Consider the following 18,934-nt stretch of genomic DNA (forward strand, 5'->3'; position numbering starts at 1 on the left):
TCAAAAAAGTTTGAAGTTGAAGTAAGGTGTAATTTTAACATGGGTACAGAGACTGTATCCTTTCAGTACTAGTAGTGAAAAAGCTCTAATAATTTTAAAAAGTTTTAAAATGAAGTTGTTATTTTCCCTTATGCATTGAAACTTTACATTATAATCAAATGTAGGGTTCCTCTGTCTGTGCAACACACTGAACTCATTCATCACTTCACACTGCTCCAACCCACTGTTTGAAAAATGACCGACCATAAAACACAAAGTAAAATACAGCATGGCAATCTGCAAGCAATGCTCATTTTATTTACACTAAAACCGGTCATTGTACAGTAACAGTTTGTCATGTGATTGTTGTATAAGCACTTAATGGTGTAGTTTTTCTAACAGTTCTGACAATGTCCTTTGAAATAAATTGCATGAAACTGGAAAATAACGTAGCACCTTTGTGATAATGCCATTTGGGTTAAACAGCTGTGACCTCTAAGCCAAAAACATGCGTGTTTCAAATATGTAGGCTGTTTTATTGAATATTGTATTATCATGTCTTTTCCTAATCCACCTTAAATACTAGATATATACAGCAAGGAGCGGCAGTCGGTGTATACGGGTGTAGACGCCTCCTCCATCCTCAGAGGCAGAGCTACTCAGTCTGGTTCCCGTCTAGGGCAAAGCGAACGACTCCGCCGCTCCTCCGAGGCTCGGGCAGTCCCAGTGGTGGCGGTACATCTCCTCCAGCAGCACCCTGGGAATGATGATGACTGGGTCGGAGAGGCTCGTCCTCAGCACCTCTAGGAGGCAGCACATGGTTACGATACCAGAGAGGGAGAAGAAGGAGACAGAAAGAGACAGAGTATGAGACCTTTTCCTCTGGGGTGATCAACAGCAAGGCATTGGGACGAGCTGAGTTGAGCACCCTGTGACCACTCATTATACAGGAGAATATGTATCAGAGCTTTGTTTTAGGGACGGACACTCCAGCTACATTAACTACAGCTCCTTTATTCTGTTATCCACAGATATGACATTAAAAGGCCTCCTGATAATCTTGTAATTTAATTCATAGTGTTTCTTTTAAAACTTGACTATTGGAATACGGATTTAGAATACATACGTTATTGTGTGTTTTCTGAAGGTTTATTTCGATCAGGGTTTCTAAATTAAAGGGCTTCCATGGTATATAATTCCAGCGAATAATTTGTTTTCACAATAACATGCTGTTTAGTATTTGGGTCCCAAATTTCATACATGTCCTGTTATAAAGCATTGAAAACCACAAATCCTGTCAAATGGAGGTCCGTGGTTTAATTTGTGTCGGTCCCTTGAAGTTCAAAAGATTGAGAACCACTGATTTAGATCAATACAGACCAATGGTTTTAATCCTCACTTTGACAGACTCAATTCATCTCCATGACATGAACTACAGGATGTCGATAGTTCAATGAGGGTCTCGGGGTGTTCTGTGAAACAAAGATACTAGATGGTACAAATCAGAGAGAAGATCGTTAACATGCACTTACAATTTCCTTTGGCTCGTCTCTTTCCAAAGCAGAGCATCTTCCCTCATTCCATTTATACTCACCCCAGTCGAGCTCACCACACATCCATGACAAAACTCTACAGATATTCTCGATCTAAACATAAACATCTGATTGCAGGTCCAACAGAAAACAGTGGCAGCATGCGTTTGAATGAAAGAAAAATGATCATTATAGTCTAAACATACAGTAGTATGCACATTTTAACCATCAACAAGCGGAGATGCAAAATGCAACACTTCATTGATTTCATGGCGTGTGAGGCAGTGACCTCCACTCTCCTCCCTGGGTGGGAAATACACTCGTATAATGATTCATAATTCAAAACAAGGCGTGCAGTTAGTTTTAGCCGTGAAGAGGGAGAGGGTGCAGCACTGCAGTCGACAGAGGGTCATGATGGTGGAGATGATCGGACTTAAACCTGCGGCCTCCTTAAGAAAAGGGACCTTAAGGAACCTTGCATGTGGGATGTGAGAGCAGGCGGTCAGACAGCCCCGGTCACCCCCCTACTCTAGTGTCCATATGGAAGAGAAACACAGAGGGGCCATGGCCTGAAGGGTGGGCCAGAAATAATGCGGTGGTGCACCAGAAAAAGAAAACAAATTGTGCCACTGTATTAAAACGTTAAAACATAAACTCCATGAGCATGTGTGGATATGAGAGTATGAGTGGCATTTGTGGCTCGTGGCCTATTTTTTGCTCTGCCGCGCTCGTGATCGGTTACCTGGGATTGGGAAGTGCACAGCCCCACAGGTGTTGCTTTAGAGTCTGCACCCAGCTAATGTCTCGGATTGGCTGGCAGAGTTGTATGTAGTGGTACTGTTTTAGCACAACCCTTCAAATGAATCAGAATGTCACTCATTAGCAAAACAAGAAAGTGGACACAGCATCAGTCAAGTGTGACATTCTCAAATCAAATTCTAACCATGACACCAGACTAAAAATGACTCAAATTTGTGGTGTGTTTCTTTTTTTTTTCACAATAAAGTGCATAAATTATACATTAACTAAAATCCTAAGAGGCACATGACATCTTATTCTGGAATAAGTGTCTGGGCATCCGTTGGCTTGCATGTTGCTTTGTAAGTTAGATGAGTTCTTGGAATATATTGAGACAAGGTGCAGAAATAATATATTCTTCAGTTCTCACCTGGGGGCAACATGCATGGCCTGGAGCGGATGTCAGAGCTTATGCCAGAATGTGGCGCAGGTTTGGATAAGCATAGAAAGAAGTGGTGAGAGCAGAATTCTCTTCCATGTGGATTCAATGAATAAAGGTCGTCTCTCAGGACAAACACTGGGACAAGAGGAATGCTGACAGATACCTGCAACCACTACTCTTTAACCAGTAACAAAAGGAAGCGAGAAGACACTGCTTTTTCTGCTTTTTTTTTGCATTTATTAGTAATGTTTCATTAAATATGAGCAAGCAGGTAGAAACACAAGCACGTCACAGTCATTTTTCTTTTTTTTCTTTCTTTTTTTGCCCAAGACATAACTTTCTTTACCATACTTTCTATCCTTATTTGCCTAATAGTCACACAGATAGCACCAGGTGTGTGCTGTGCTAGGCACTGTTTACATTTACTGCCCCTGCAGAGCCCCCCCGCCCACCTCCCTCCTTCCCTCCCTGGTGTAATAACATGACAAAGCGTCACCCGACCAAAGGCTGCAAAATGCTAATGAGTCGGGGCCCTCACTCCAGATGGGGCGCAAGCTCGGCTTGGATAGACATGGCGGTGGTGGTGGCGGCGATGGTTGCTGCAGACACCACAGAAAACAGAGGCGGTTACACCCGTCCAGTCAGGATGGAGGGAGGGATGCTGGGTAGCAGAACTAATGAGAACAGTCAGGTGAGTGTGGGGGTGGAGCACATCGATGACAGTGCTCTTTTAATCCCCAAAGAGGTGTTTCTAGGTACGCTAAGATTTAGAGAAAGCAGTTGGATGCTTTGGACTGAGTATAATATATACACAAAATGTATGCCTTATATACACGCAAAGTTATAATTGGTTTTAACAGATTAACAGTTACAGTACAGCCAATTTCTTGTTCCCTTTTCTTCAACACATCTCATTGAGGAAATCCGGATTAAAAAAACAAAACAAAAACAGGCCTAACTTCTTGTTTTGTTAAACTTTGCTAGATACCAATTACACACACGGCACCACCATGTGGGACCTGCCGCACAAAAGTAGAGTTAATCCAGCCTTAAATCATCATTTGTAACAAACTAAACCTAACGTACTGTTATTCAAATTGCAATTTAGGCAAAACAAGAGGAACAACATGGATTCAGAAACAGAGAGCGTTGAGCAGTAGAGTCAGTTACACTCACATCACACCAATGTCGTTTGATTATTGGTTTAGATGTGAATAATATATCAGGGACCTGATTATTTGTTGAGAAAACATTTATTTGAAGAGTGAATCTGTGCTTCATCCATTCAGCTCTCTTTGTAACAGTGATGTGAGAGCAGCAATATGAGTCACTCCTGTCTAAAAACAGGAGGTGTGTGTGTGTGTGTGTGTGTGTGTGTGTGTGTGTGTGTGTGTGTTTGAGTGCAGGCTTCTGCAACTGCATATCATGTTGTGAAGCTTCACAGACGGCTCAGTTAATGTGTTGGAGGCGATTTGACAGAATTACGACCTATGAGACTGACAGCTCCGCACACTGAGCTCGATGCACAAACTAAACCACTCAACGGAACATTTATCAGCTCATCCCTCTCTGAATCTGAAAAACCTTGTTACTGTAATGTAAAATGTCACTACGAGTGCATGACAGTGTTATCTAGTTCAGCGGGAATATTCATCTGCTATGCAAATGACTGGTGTTTAATGCATAATCAGTCTAGTGTGACCCACATGGTTTGTTGGCAACAAATTGGATGTTACAAAATAGCCTGAGTGAAGTTAAACACCAGTGTATGAATGGGCTGCACATGAATGGAGGAAACAGACGAGGTGTTTTTCTTAAGATGAACTTAAATAAGTTTACAGCCGACAACAGAGTTCAAAGATAAATGAGACAAAATCACATTTAACAAAGTGTTGCTCAACACACGTTTAAAGCCCTGCGAGCTCGACGTGAACAGAGGACAGTAGCGCTGATGACAGAGCAGGTAGAAAACAAGCCGACACTCATGACTAACCAAGCAGCACATTTATCAAAGGATTTTCAGATTGCTGTGAATCTAGCAAATTATGAGATCATACCCAAAGTGCCAAATTGATAATCTTTACTTCGTAAAAACAAAAAAACAAAAGGGAATAAAATCCTTGATAAACACAACAAAGCAATTTGCTCAGCCGATCAAAGCCAACCTTTCAAAATTGTTTGTTGGTGGGCCCATACAATAAAAGCCATCCATTGGCTAGCCAGGCAGCCAGTAGCCATGGCAACTTTGAATGGAGGCAAGCAGAGTGGGGGTGGTGGGTGGCATCAAATGGCGGGGAAGATGATGCTCCTACTCCGTGCTATAGAGAAAAGCATGAGGCAGGAGCAGCAATGACATGTCATGTGGACATCTTATTCTAGTATCATTGTACAAACAGAGCTAAGAGGTAGGACAGAGAAGAATAAAGGAACGAGAGACTGAATGAGAGACTGAGAAAAGAAGAATCGAAGAAGAGAGTGGACGGGGAAGCAGAGAGGAAGGAGGACAGAGAGGAGAACACAGATGAAGAACCTTAATTCATTTTGCAGCCTCTGTGTCTGATTTCCCCCAAAATATAAGAAATAAAAATAGAAGTAGTGCTTAATGATTTTTACTCTTTTGCCTCAGCCAGTTTGTTGTTCATCTCTTTACTTTTCTCCTTGTCCCCCACCGCCGGCCGGTTCTCCGACTGGTTCTCAGAGGTCGTCTTCTTGGAGCCCTTCAGCCCGGCGCTCTGCTTATCTTTGGCTTTCTTCACTGGCTTGCCCTGGCCAGCCGCTGTGGCTCCAGACTTTTTGGGTTTAGAGCGAGAACTATATCTGTCAACCTAAGGATGTTGGATAGTGGAAATCAGATTGCTGGGATGGCTATTAAGTTCTAAAACTTAATAATGTTGTTCGATGTTATGGCATGACAGTAATTTGACGATTTTATCAGCTCCCCTTTCTTTCCCCACCACAATTCATTTCAAACCATATTACAAGGTTGGAAAGGTGCATTCTCACCTGATTGATGGGATCTATGTAAGGCTCGCTGTACAAACTGCGTATCCTCCTCCGATCCACGGCCTTGTTATCAGCCGGCTGCAGCGGGGCTTGCCCCTTGAAGGTGGCGCTGTAGCTGGTCTCCAGGCAGGTCTTCTCATCCGGTGGCAGGTACTGGGACTTGGCCCGGATCATCTTGGCAGGCTTCACATCTCTGTAGGCCTTAAATTCAGTTCTGTGGAAGAAGGAAGTCAGTGGTCATGACAAAATCTAGTATGGTACCTGTGCTTTAATCGCCATTGACAGTGAAGGTTAATGAAGGGTTGTGACAATGCATCAGTGAGGGTGACACATTATCTTACACTCTCAGTACTTGTGTTAACAGAACATGTTAATATTCTTTAACCAGGATACTTTAAGTCTTAAAGGTCGTCTGTTAATGTAGCTGTTGAAATATGAGGAAAATGCTAAATTACCTTCATGCAAAAAGCTAAATGAGAAGGTCCATTTCTGATAGTGATTCCCCAGTTCAAGGTTCTGGTTCTGAACATAAAATAAACAGGTAAACAGCTCGTTGTGGAACAGCAGTGGTATCAGCCCATTCCAAACAGACCTGTTTAGAATGGCCACTGCACTCGTTTTCTGGAATGTCAAGCTCCTCACTCCAATAACACATTTTCCGACAACAGTATTTCCCACTCACCTAACCCTGGCTCATTATATGTATAAATATGCTGGTGCATTTATCCATCTGGAAAGCAGAGATCGCTTTAGGTCAGTGAACAACCTTCTGTGTTGGATCACCAATTGAAGACTAGTTGCTGTCTACAGAAAATATGTTAAGGGATGTATCAGTACTGTAGCGCAGAGTCTGTCACAAGTACTGTAAGTGAGAGGAGGTGTGCACCATAATCTGACTGTGGGATATTCTCTAGTCCTCATGCAGCAGTTCTGATGAAGGTCAGCAGTGTGGCCTTCACACAATGCAGAGTGACCTGCCGCCTGTGTTCTGTTTCTGCCTCCTCACATCTCAAGAGCTGTGGCTAGGAGCAAAGACACAGCAGCCTCAGAGCAAGAGCATATTAATGTCTTCTACATTGGTATGACACTGCACACACACATCTCTCTCTCCTTTATACTATATATGCTCATTTTGTCTGCAGTGTACTGTTTTCCCTCTGCATTTCTAGTCTCTAGTCATTTGCACCAAACCACCATATGTTACAGATACAGAAACTGTACATTAATCACCAATTAGTGCATTGGGATCAGTGGTGCAACTACAGCGAAAGTATCCTATAGACCATAAAATGTGAACACAATGCAACGGCAAGCAGCAAATCCTGTCGATGGGTAAACTGGACTCATCTGTATTATTGTTATAAAAGAAGAAAAAGATTGGATTGCTGCTTTGAAAAAAGATTTAAATTTTAAATTGAAAGTTTTGTGGACATTCATGCCTTTTCTTTAAATGTGCCTGAGTGTATAAATGGTTGATCTTTATATAAAGACGATCAGGTGATGCTGTGGAAAACTGAAATGAACCGCAAGACACTGCAGTATGTTTAAAACTGTTTCATGCTGCTCTCACGGCCACGTCCCTCCTGAAATAAGGATTTTAATCTCATTAAGAATCTTAATCTGGTCTAGGTGAGAAAAGGTGAAAAATATGATGAGTAATTTGTGAAAAAAGAAGCTGATCCATCTGTCTGGTCACACCATACAGCTTCAACCTTTATGTGTATTGTATTTCTCTCTGTCCACTCTTGGTTTTTACAGCAAGTAACAAAGTAGATGCATTTAATGTTGTGAGAGATCTGTGCTGTGCACCAGTTTTCAGAAAATAAAAGATGGAAAAAATGATAGCACATAATAAATAGTGATTTTATGATTTATCTTTAAAAATACAGTATAAAATAGTTAAAACTGTCATTATTATCTTCAAGATAAGATACATACATTCTGGAATTTGACCCCACATTAGGTCTGCTGCATTTGTAGCTGATTAGAAACGGAAACGAGCATCTCTGTGGTTTAAGTAACTCATGCCCATCACTTGTCTCCTGTGGCTCCAGTCAAGTCACAAACACAAACTCTCTCACCCTCAACACAGGACAGTTCAATGCACTACACATACACTGAGCATACACTGAGCATACACTGAGCATACACTGAGCCACAGAAAGTATCCAAGGTTCAGTGAAAAGCCCCTGTTCCCTGTGTGAGTAAAGAAAAGCACGACATTAGGCAACACCACTACATGTGGGTAGAGGAGGAGACGAGGCCCAGCTGCTGTACAAGAAAGTCATTAGAGTTTATAAGGCCAAGTCTAATGGAAAGACATTAAATCAATAACTGCAGCTATGGAAAACAGCCTTGGAGAGCATGGGACTCTGTTTAGTGTAATGTATGTGGCAGGGACAGGGGCATTGATTTTACAGAGGCTGTAAGACTGTAGCTGAATTGCCCGAGTTTCCATCACAACACAAAAGCTGCGTTCTGACCTCACCAGGTCTTGTGGTGAGTTGTCATGAGTTAGCATGTGGGAGGGAAACGACCAACAACAACAGATTGTGCGATGAGAAAGGCACAGTCCTTGATTTACAGGATAAGCACTGAGCCGTGTATGTCTTTTCACCGGCTGTTGTTGAATCTGTGTTGATATGGTTAATATTTCTGTCCCTACAGAAGGTTGGAACTGACAGGGTTGAATTGATGACTGTGTTATTTTAAAGCTGCACGAGTATTTCATTCAACCTTTATGAAACTGTGTGGCAGCAGAAGACAAGTTACAAATTATTCAAAGAATTTCAATTAAAAGTGGACAAGCTTTAATATCAGCACTCCATGTCCCCATTGATATTTCATTAATTTATACTTAACTTATCTAGCAGGCCCTCAAAGTTAATCTTATCTATCCACCCATCCATCCATTATCTAAACCACTTATCCCTTGATGGGTATAATCAATCCCGACTGACTTTGGGCGAGGGGTGGCGACAGGTCACCAGTCCATCACTCGGCCGACATATCGAGGCAAACAAAACCAAACAATTATCTTCGTATTGTGGGAGGAAGCCTGATTAGCAGGAGAAAACCCACACAGACATGGAGGAACTCCACATTGGTACGACCTGGTCAGTCTTCATTCAAATTTGATATTTTCCATTTTTAAGACTAAAGCATTAGACGTTGTTAAACTCTCTCTTTTTGATAGAAAGTCTTTTGACAGTGATATGGCTGCTGCATACAACCCCTCCAGTGGTGCAGAGGAGAGTTGGATATAAGAGGAGATATTACACAACACCACCAAAGTCCACTCTCAATGCTCAACTGGGCCGAGAAGCCACAGTGCAAAGGCAGGTTACACAACAATGTCCAAGGCCAAGGGAATAAAGCACTCACATGGCACCACAGTGTGCGTGTCTTAGAAATAGACAGAGAAAGAGACAGTATGGGTGTAGGCAGTGTTCACAGTGTGAAACACCGGTCTGTACTCTAAGATAGCTCCTATTCACCAACATACGACTGTGTAACAATAACGCCTGTGTCTCGTAGGCCAGTGTGTACTTGGTACTTGTGTAAAAAACAATGTTTACAAAGGTTTCTCGCGTCATTGGCTGTTATATCACACAACTCTATCTAGCTACTCTACATCATGGGCTGGAAAACTGGCCATGATGACGGCTGAGGTTCACATGAGCCTGTTTCCGTCAGCTCTGTAAATATTATCTCAGTGCTCTGTTCCTCTGGGTAGGAGTAGATGTAGACCTTTTACTTGGCAACAGAAGCAGCAGTTAATTCAGATTGTAGAGCAGCAGCAGCAGCTGAGTAACTGAACATAGATGGGTAACTGTGTATTTTGCAGTTAAAAAACAAAAAAACAACACATTTTATATGAAGAATACCTCGCACAATTCACTACGTCATATTTTACATCACCATTATTCCCACTATCTTTTCTCAATGATGGTGGTTTTCCTTATGGGGGGGGGGGGAGAAGAGAGAGGAGGAGGAGGAGGAGGATGAGGATATATGGGGGGGAGGAGAAACCTCACCCCAGAGCATGTTGACCAACTCTTGTTTTTGCACAAGAATCTAAACATACCCAAGCACTAACTTTGCATAGCCTACATGCAAACAACAGTGAAGCATAGCCTACTTTTTGTTTATTTCAAAGTTTATATTTTAAGTAAACTTTTATTCATTCTATTTAATTTACCTTTTATTTATTGTTTAAAAGTAGCCTAAATAGCATACATTTCTTAATCTGTCAGTTTGTGTGCAGTTGACAGGGGCTATACAATAATACTGCACATTTTTATTTATTTTCTCTATTGGCTGCCCGGCAGTCATTAAGTAAATATTAAAACTTGTAAAACGGAAAAGTGAATTTGACTGTGTTGTATTTGAAGGTATGATTCAGCTGTTTTCCATGGTCCAGTATTAAAAAAAACAAAAAAAACATCGCAAGAAATCGTAATATCGAATCGCAATACCCACAGAATCGCAATACATATCGTATCGCCACCTAAGTATCGTGATCATATCGGGAGGTCCCTGCTGATTCCCGTCCCTAGTGGAGACAGAAATTAAAATGATCCTAAAAACAAAACATACAATTCTACAACTACTACTTCCATGTAAGTCCTATTTTCTCAACTCGTTTATTCATACTGTGCACTCTTCCCTCTCTTTACATCAATTTAAAAAAAAAAAAATGTATTGTTTTAATGTTGTTCTTTTGTCCTTTATTTTACTGCCATGCTGAGTGTGTTCTGTTTTTATTCTGTTTTTATTCTTTGAAGCACTTTGAAACTATGGCTTTGAGAGGTGCTATAGGATAGTTTATCATTATTATTATATAGCTGATAGCAAATATCAAGGTCAATCCACCCTAGTGAAGCCAATATAGCACAAACCATATGGTGAGTAAAAAATGCTGTGCTGGAAAAATGCAATGTGTTTTTTATTTGAATGAATAAGATGTCAGCTCACACTGGTCTGCAGATAAAGTCTCAGTCCCAAAGGCTCAGTAAAAAGCAAAATTGCTAAACTGTAGCAAATTAATGTGCTGTCTAGTAATTGATTTTCAGACAATGACATGTCAGGTCACCTGCAATAAACTGTATATTTAGAGGCATATCTTCATCAGCGTATGTTTGTCAATCGTTTCAGTTTTGTTACATTTGTGTCACACAAATGAAAAGAAAAATGAATTTCAAACAAGCTCCTGTTTTATTCTCTGTCACTATTTTTGTGTTTCTGAATTCTGTCCTGCTTTGTTATTTCCAGAGATGTTGTTCTGCTCTGTGACTCACTAAGAGACACTATGTTATATTTATACAAACATACTGCCTGATACTTCTTGCTGTGGGACTAAAGCTGCTTTGGACGGCTGACCCCTGTGACCCGCTGTGATGGAGGGGATGTGCAGCGAAAGGCCTCGTCACTACAACTAAACACTGGCACTGACAGGGGTGGAAACCCGCCAGGTTACAGCACTGCTGAGCTTCATGCAACCCTGCTCTAACATGGCACAATCTGGACCCCTCACCAAGGGATAGTCATGGGAGGAGAGAATAAAAAGGGAGCCTGCATGTTTGGGTGGATACAAACCATGCAGAGCTGAATGGCTGAAAGCAGGGTGACAGTTTACTGGCAGGCTACAGAAAACCACCCGGGAGTAGAGTATATAAGTCAATTTACTACAGCGACAGAAATGTCCACTATATATAGATAGATAGATAGATAGATGGATAGAAAGATAGAGGTAGAGCGTCGTCCAGTAACTAGAAGGTCGGTGGTTCGATCAGAGGCTCCGTCCCATTCCACATGCCTAAGTGTCCTTGGGCAAGACACTGAACGAAAATGACCTTACGGCATTGCAGACAGTGTGTGATGGATTGTGCGATAGAGAAAGTGCTGGACATATGCACTGTATGGATCTGTGGGTGAATAGGTGAATGGTGAAACTGTGAAGCGCCTTGAGTGGTCAATAAGACTAGAATAACTGTAGAGAAATACAGATCATTTAACATATATATTTAGATAGATAGATAAATAGATATGGTTTAGTGATTGTTGATGATTAATGTTTAACGTCCTCTTATATTTACTTTATGTAAATTAATATATTGGAAAATATCTACACGTTTGAGTTGTACAGACACATGACGTATATAAATTTCCAAATTTGTATTGGCCAACCCTTGGTTTAGACCATAGGGTTTAGACCCATAAACTGCTAAATCAGTCCCAATCCAATAACTCCTTTTGTAATCTACGCTTCAAAATGCTGTAAACCATGAATACATCTGAGACAAATGAGCAGAGGGATTCTGACTCTACGTCTACTCTACAACAGTGCAGGACTGAGATAAACGGCTGGCCGGCTTCTCTCAGAGTATTATTTCATGGAGGGCATCTGCCCACGCACAGTGCAACAGCTCCACTTCCTAACAGTGTTTCTTGGTGCGTAAGTGGGCGTGGAGCCTGGCTTCTGGTCAGCACTCCCTCCTGGGATCAGCTGGCCTCATGTCTATCTCACAGCCTCTCCGCAGCCATTAAGGCTCAATAGAAACTGCCCAGTGGAGCATTACAGGGGGATTAGCACTGGGTCAAATTTCACCAAGTATTCTTGGTATTATGTCAGTAACTGTTTGTTTGAGATGGTATACATTTAAAGGTATACAGTTAAATATAATCAGACATACTAGAGGTATCATTTTAAACCTTCTAAAGAGAAAGCACCTCCACTGAGCGCTGTATCAAAACTTTGCTGCCAGTTGGTCCCAAAGTGCAAGTTTCAGTGTATTTACAACTGCAGGTTCAACTGGGTTTCATCCTTCTATATAATTCATTCATACCCGGACTCTAATCTGAAGACACTTCCTTGTGAAAGAACTGTAATCAGATATGATCAAATCAGATTAGACTGCTTACGTAAGATGGTTAGCTGGAGCTGGCGGAACTCTGCATTGATGCAACAACTGGATGCTGGATATCAGCTGAGATTTTAGGATTACATTTTGGCACCATATGTGAAAACATTGCAGAAATAAATCCCGCTGGTTTCACTATCAGCAGAGAAAGAGCTGAAAGCTATCTTGGGATTTTTGATGTCACAACCAGACGTTTTTACGGTTTGTGCTGTCTCTTTGTCTCGGAGCTGGAGCAGAATCTGTGTTCCTGCATTCACTGCTCCTCAGAGAAAACATGAGGCTTTGCAGTTTCTCAGAGGGGATCATTTTAAATCCACGGCCGGTTCACGGTGCACTGTCTGCTGCTGAAAATGCTACATATATGTGTGTGAATGTGACATGAAACATAAAGATCATTTTGACTTTCCTGAGCATTGTTTTCTCAAGGAGGAAGGATTTTATATGAGAAACATGAGAGTAGAAAATCAAAGGGCAAAAGCTACTGAGATTGCACCGATGTGAAGAATGTGAAGCTATGATATGTGACACAAATCCAAATTAGAATCTCCAGCCTTCTCAGCACCTCTCTATCTGAACTCTGTGAACCTGCTCTATCTACCTGCCTCACTGTCAGCAGTGAAACACAATGCTCTCTTGCTATTCTCATGCATTTGCTTGTGCAATGTGCTCTTTAAATGTCATTTTTTATGCGCCACATATCCCATGTAACGCTGACAAGGTAAATAATGGCCTTTGTATTTTTCAGCAGTATGGCTGACTAAAGAAAAAGTCTAACAAAGACTCCAGCAGCTTCTTACTCATGCCGAACTTGACATTTTAAAAATAATGCAGCGGCGAGATGAAAGCGGGACGGAGCTTGTGACTGGCAGGCTGTGGGCTGAGAACGATGCACCAAGTTGGGCAAGAAAATAAATATTTGACAGTGGTAAAAATAATTAGCTGCCTTTAACATCTCTCTGGTGCACTGCAGAAAAAGAGGCTTTGTGCTCAGCAAGCTTAAAGGTTTATGAAAACAGTGAATGTCACAGAACAGAGCTGGGGGGAACAGGGTTGTTTCAAACACAACATAGACACCTCATGTGGTTTTATGGTTGAAGATGGTTCCTGCACTTCCTACACTTTGAGAAAGAAAAAGGTTTCAGTGCAACTATAGCCCCAAGATACATGCTTATTTTCAAAGGCTCAGCCGAGATTCTCTTTTTGATATAAACACATAACTTTGTAATACAATGTTTTTTAGAAGGTTTATATTCACTTTAGTTTTTTAAACATTGTGACCAGGATATGTTATAGTAGGACTAAAGGGAAGTTTGTAGTTTCAACGTCTGCCAATCTGCTGGTGTCCTTGGGGGTCCTCTATTGTCTTTGTGACATAAATGTCATCATCCAGCCATGTCCACTACAGTATGTCCGCATGCAGCCTTAAATGTGGGACCACAGCTAAATGTGCACATCGACTGTGCATGCTCTAGGAAGAACCATTTCACCTACTGGAATTAAAAGGAAAATGGCTTCAGGTTCACATGAACCCCAGACCGACATGGGCCCTCGTTTTAGTATGAATGGATCTGTGGTCATTTATGTGTGACCAAAACAAGTGCAGAGCGAGTTTACAGTCGAGTAGCTCTGTTAGTCTGTGTTCAGGTACCGCGGTGCTTTGACCTAAATGGTAACATTGGTAACAAATGGTCCATCTGCTAACATGAACACAATCACAATGCTAACATGCTGATATGCAGAGGGTATACTTTAATGCTGTAAACTATATTCACAACCTTAGCTCAGAATGTTAGCATGCTAACATATGCTATATTTTACACATGCAGCTGAGTCAACAATAAATCAAAAATCACAATCAGTTCTGAGAAAGATGCGAGAAGGATGTGATTGGTCGGTATGATTTTAATCAGTGTGGTCAGAGCATAAGAATAATTTGTAGCAAATGTCAGGACAACTCCCTATCGACTGTAAATAATGAGGGACAACAAATTTCCACTTCCCCATCTTGTACAAAATTAAAACACCATCTTGTATTTTCAATGTTGTTTGTTCCCTGTCCAATCTGCTAACGTGGAGGAAGCAGGGTTTAGCGACTATACTGCAGGCAGCCACCAGGATAAAATCAAGAGGATTGGGCTTCACTTTTGGGGGGGCTGTTATGTCGTCCATCTCTCAATTCAGTCAATGCAATTCACCAACTAGTTGTAAAGATATTTGACTAAATGCAAAAAAGACAACCTCTTGGTGGTGCTAGAATTCCTGTCAGGTTATCACCAGAGTCATGGGGATTTGCCCCCAGAGGTTGTCAGCATGTTAACACAGCTTTTGTGGTAACATGTGCTCAATTGAGTAATAACTCATCTCCACCCACAACATTTTCACCGTGGCCCCATTAAGTCAGCAGGAGGTTTGAAGAATAAGAGAAAGAAGATATTTTTGAGCTGCTTCACAACTCTAAAGTTGAGACTTGTGAAGTGAAGTCATCAAAGTTTTTACAGATACTGTCCTGAATTATATATTTAAAGGATCTCAAAAATAACACTACGTTGTTTTCTACAGCCATGTGAGTCCGACATTAAAATTACTTATTGAATCCAATCCAATACAGTTAGAATGTGAAGTGTGCATATAAAATGAGACTAACGGCATTAAGATAATACATGATTATGAAATGAAATTGAAATTGAAAGCATGAATTACTATACTGTGCTATAAAAATCAGCAAAAAAAACATTTATTACCTTAGACTCTGTGTGATCCGGCCAATGGATGATGAGCAGAGACATCTACAGTCAACCATCATGCCTAAAAATTAACTTGTCATTAATTCTAATCTACATTAAACATAACGGTATTTCTGGATTGTTCTTTTCATATGTCTCATACTGATATTTATAGTCTCAGTCTGCTGCAGCTAGACACAATAAGGACCCAAAACTGGTCCCATCTTCTAACAGCACAGACTCAAATAAACCCTGCTGACAAAGGGAAGATATTTCTCTGTGTTTGCAGGATGGTAAATTTACTATATGGTGTTTAGCAGTTTCTTTCAAGAAAGAAATATCCTTGCTGGTTTAGTGTTACCAGCAGTATTAGCATAAACCAAGATGAAGTTTCCTCATCAGGATGTTTTTTGGGTTATAAACTGTTATTACCTCCACCAAGGAGGCTATGTCTTCACCCATGTCTAGTTTGTCAGCATGATTATGCAAAAATTATTGAACAGATTTCCATGAAACTGCTGGGAGGCTGGATGGGACATGGGCCAAGAATGAAGCCATTACATTTTGGAGTGGATCGTGACAAAGGGATGGATCCAGGAAATTTTAAACACTTTCTCTAACATTTTGAATAATCAGTCACTTTTAAGGAACTGATATTCATGAGCTTGTGAGATTTGGATCAGCCTGATTGAATTTAATGCCTCTGTTTTTTGGCCTTGGCGAAGGAATGTGCTGTCCTGAGTGCCATTCTGGTTATTTCAATGATTTTCTCCCAGCACCTCTCACCCATCACTTTATGCAAGTCACTGTTGAACTGGGAAATAAATTACTGTTATAAATGATTGTCATCTACAAAACATGATACATATTTTCTATTGTTTTATAAATGTTGGTTTTAAATCAAGGATTTCAAAGCGTAAGACTGAACAAAGCTTTTTTTTCACACATATGATCAATTTTAAAATGAAACAGTCCAGTGAGATAGAACATCTAAAATATATAGTAAATTGCTATATTAATATTGTGATATTTCAACGATATCACCCAGACCTACTGTAGCTGAGCTATTAGACAGGTTTTTTTCTAACAGCAGTGATGGTCCTGTGTAATGATGCATGAATATTCAATAACGTTAAAGTGGAAGCCAAAGCACATGTGTGTGAATGGGTGTGTAGCTGTGAGCCCAGTCTCTGGAGTATTAAGCCACAGTTGACCTGCTTAGAGTCTCCTCTGGCAAAGGAAGACAGAGGGTGGACGGGGCTGCTGCTTGTTACGGTGCAGCCATTTCATTGCTGTGAGAGGAGGGAGAGCCCTGGGCTGCACCATGAGGACCCCTTCACAACACAGGCTCAGCAGCGTGGCACCAAACAGCTGGAGGACGAGCTCACTGATCTCACATGCACACACACTGTAGCACCAATTCGCCCCTGCCTGCCAAACCCTGTCTCAACCCAAACCTGTGTTCTGTGACAACACTGAGCATTAAGTGTAAGAATTAACCACATGTAACACTGAATCTAATAAAAGGCTTGACAAATGGAAATATGTGAAACGAGTACAGTAGTAACAAGAAAAAAAAGGCCTCAGGGTGAAATGGATCTTATTTATCAAATCGTCTCAGCATCCGCCTTCACAGAGCACAAATGCAACCTGCAACAATGACACACATATTTTCAGGGCAAGCGTACATTGACAAATGACATGCGTGACTTGATGCTTATCCATCCACCCGTTCATGTCATCCTCGGGAACATTGCATAATAGGACAGAGATTAGCCTTGTGGGCCCTGAAACATCACCAGTGTTTGTCAACAATTCAACCTTGTCCTTGACATAAATGTAATGTTTTCACATCATCTGTGTACCTCTGAGCTTCTTAGTCTCAAAACGACAAGCCCTCAACTTGTCTCCAGTTTAAGTGGTAATTTAGTCAGAGACAATTCATTTTTCACACGTCCCTGAAGAACAACAACTAACTAAACTAAAAGTATGCTCCAGATTAAACCCTTAATTTTATCAAAGGTTTGTCCAGAGTCCTACAATTAATAAGACTATGCCAAAAAACATACCCAGGATAGCAAGGGGTTCAGTAATGGGGGATGGTATTTTTCTGATGTTTTTAGGGGCCTCATTTTCAGGAAGCAGAATACAGTCAAGTAAAAGATCAACAGACTGATCATGTCTTCTGCAGACAAGCACTAATAATGAGTGTTATATATACAGTCCCGCTGTTAATTAAGTGAACTAATACAAGTATGATCTGTATATTACTTTGACCTCTATGACCCCTTCAGGGCCACCTGGGGCCTCTGCACTCCCAGGTTAGTCCTCCATCTCCCAGTGACAGGCATAGTATGAAGAGGGTAAGACCAGGTTATGAACAGGCCATGAAAAGTGTATGAACAGATTAGAAACAGGTTATGAACAGGGTATGAATTGGGTATGGACAGGTTATTAACTGGGTATAAACAGAGTATGAACAGAGTAGAAAAAGGGTACAAATAGACAAACCAGATATAAACCACTAACAAACATGGTATAAGAATGGTATAAACCGGGTATGAACTGGGTATGAACTCACTTGTATGAGCTGTCGCCTTTGATCTCCTGTTTGATCTGCCTGTTCACAGCATCCACCGCTGCCCTCCCTTTGCCCTCTCCGTCCACCTTCAGGACGACCATCGGTTTGCCGGCCCGTTTTTTCCTCTCGGGTGCCGGCAGCAGGTCTTTCTCCTGCACCTTGTCGGCTATAGCGCCCTTCTCCACGCCGCAGTCCGCGTCAGCCCGCGCCGCGAGTTCCTTCGCGTGCCGCGGGTCCTCCCCGGCGGCTGCTTTGGGTATCCAGGGGTGGTCGTACCTCTTCGCGATGGGCCAGGGCTTGAAGTCCTTCTGGTACTGGGTCTCGCTGTTGAACGGCGTCTCGGGCCCGTGGTACTCGTTCTTCGGTTTGCAGCTCGGTTCCGGTCGCACCTTCCAGTGCTTGTAGTCCTCGCGCATCACCGAGCCGCACACGCGCTCCTCGGAGACGCACCTCCGCGGCGGGCGTCCGCTCGCGGCGCGGGCTTCTGCGCGAGACGGCTGCGTTTCTATGGTGACCCGGGCCTGCGGCGGCTGCAGCTGGACGTGCTTCATCTCCGACGCGTCCGTGTACTTGGTGAAGACCAGCGGCACCGAGATGTCCGCCTTGTCCAGCTGGTTCCAGAAGCGGGCCATGCAGCACGCCCTGCTGATACAGGGCCACGCCATGCTGCGGCTCACACGGCGACACAACAACCCTCGAGAAGCTCCTGCAGCTCCGGAGCCGGGCGGAAAATATTCTCCTGAGTCTCCGAGAGAAACAAGATGCCGCGTGCGCCAGGCGGCGGGGATGACTCCGCTGTTGGCGTTAGAGCAGGTTATCAGGTAAATCCATTGTGCTTGTATAATACACAACCAGAGATTTGAACCAGTTTGATTTCCTAAACAACAGCCGCCCTGGTGTTAGCTCTGCACCCCCGTGTGTCCTTCTGCGTCCCGGACCTGTCTCCGCATCACTCCACGACACAGCACTGCGAGACAACCCGGCCCCGCCCGCTCAGCATCCCGGAGAACCAC

At 42.2% G+C, this 18,934-nt stretch overlaps 1 protein-coding gene across 1 annotated transcript; it reads right to left on the reverse strand.

Annotated features, from left to right (window-relative positions):
* Window positions 1-335: 335 nt before the first annotated feature.
* On the reverse strand, window positions 336-18,586 carry map6a (microtubule-associated protein 6a). Its single transcript, XM_053441450.1, has 5 exons — window positions 17,922-18,586; window positions 5,695-5,908; window positions 5,305-5,516; window positions 2,254-2,364; window positions 336-782 (listed from the first exon to the last, which is right to left on the reverse strand). The coding sequence occupies exons 1-5, from the start codon at window positions 18,584-18,586 to the stop codon at window positions 635-637; spliced, it is 1,350 nt and encodes a 449-aa protein (XP_053297425.1). The 3' UTR covers window positions 336-634.
* Window positions 18,587-18,934: the final 348 nt, after the last annotated feature.

Source organism: Pleuronectes platessa, chromosome 15 (genome assembly GCF_947347685.1).
Source record: "Pleuronectes platessa chromosome 15, fPlePla1.1, whole genome shotgun sequence".
Lineage (NCBI taxonomy): Eukaryota > Metazoa > Chordata > Actinopteri > Pleuronectiformes > Pleuronectidae > Pleuronectes > Pleuronectes platessa.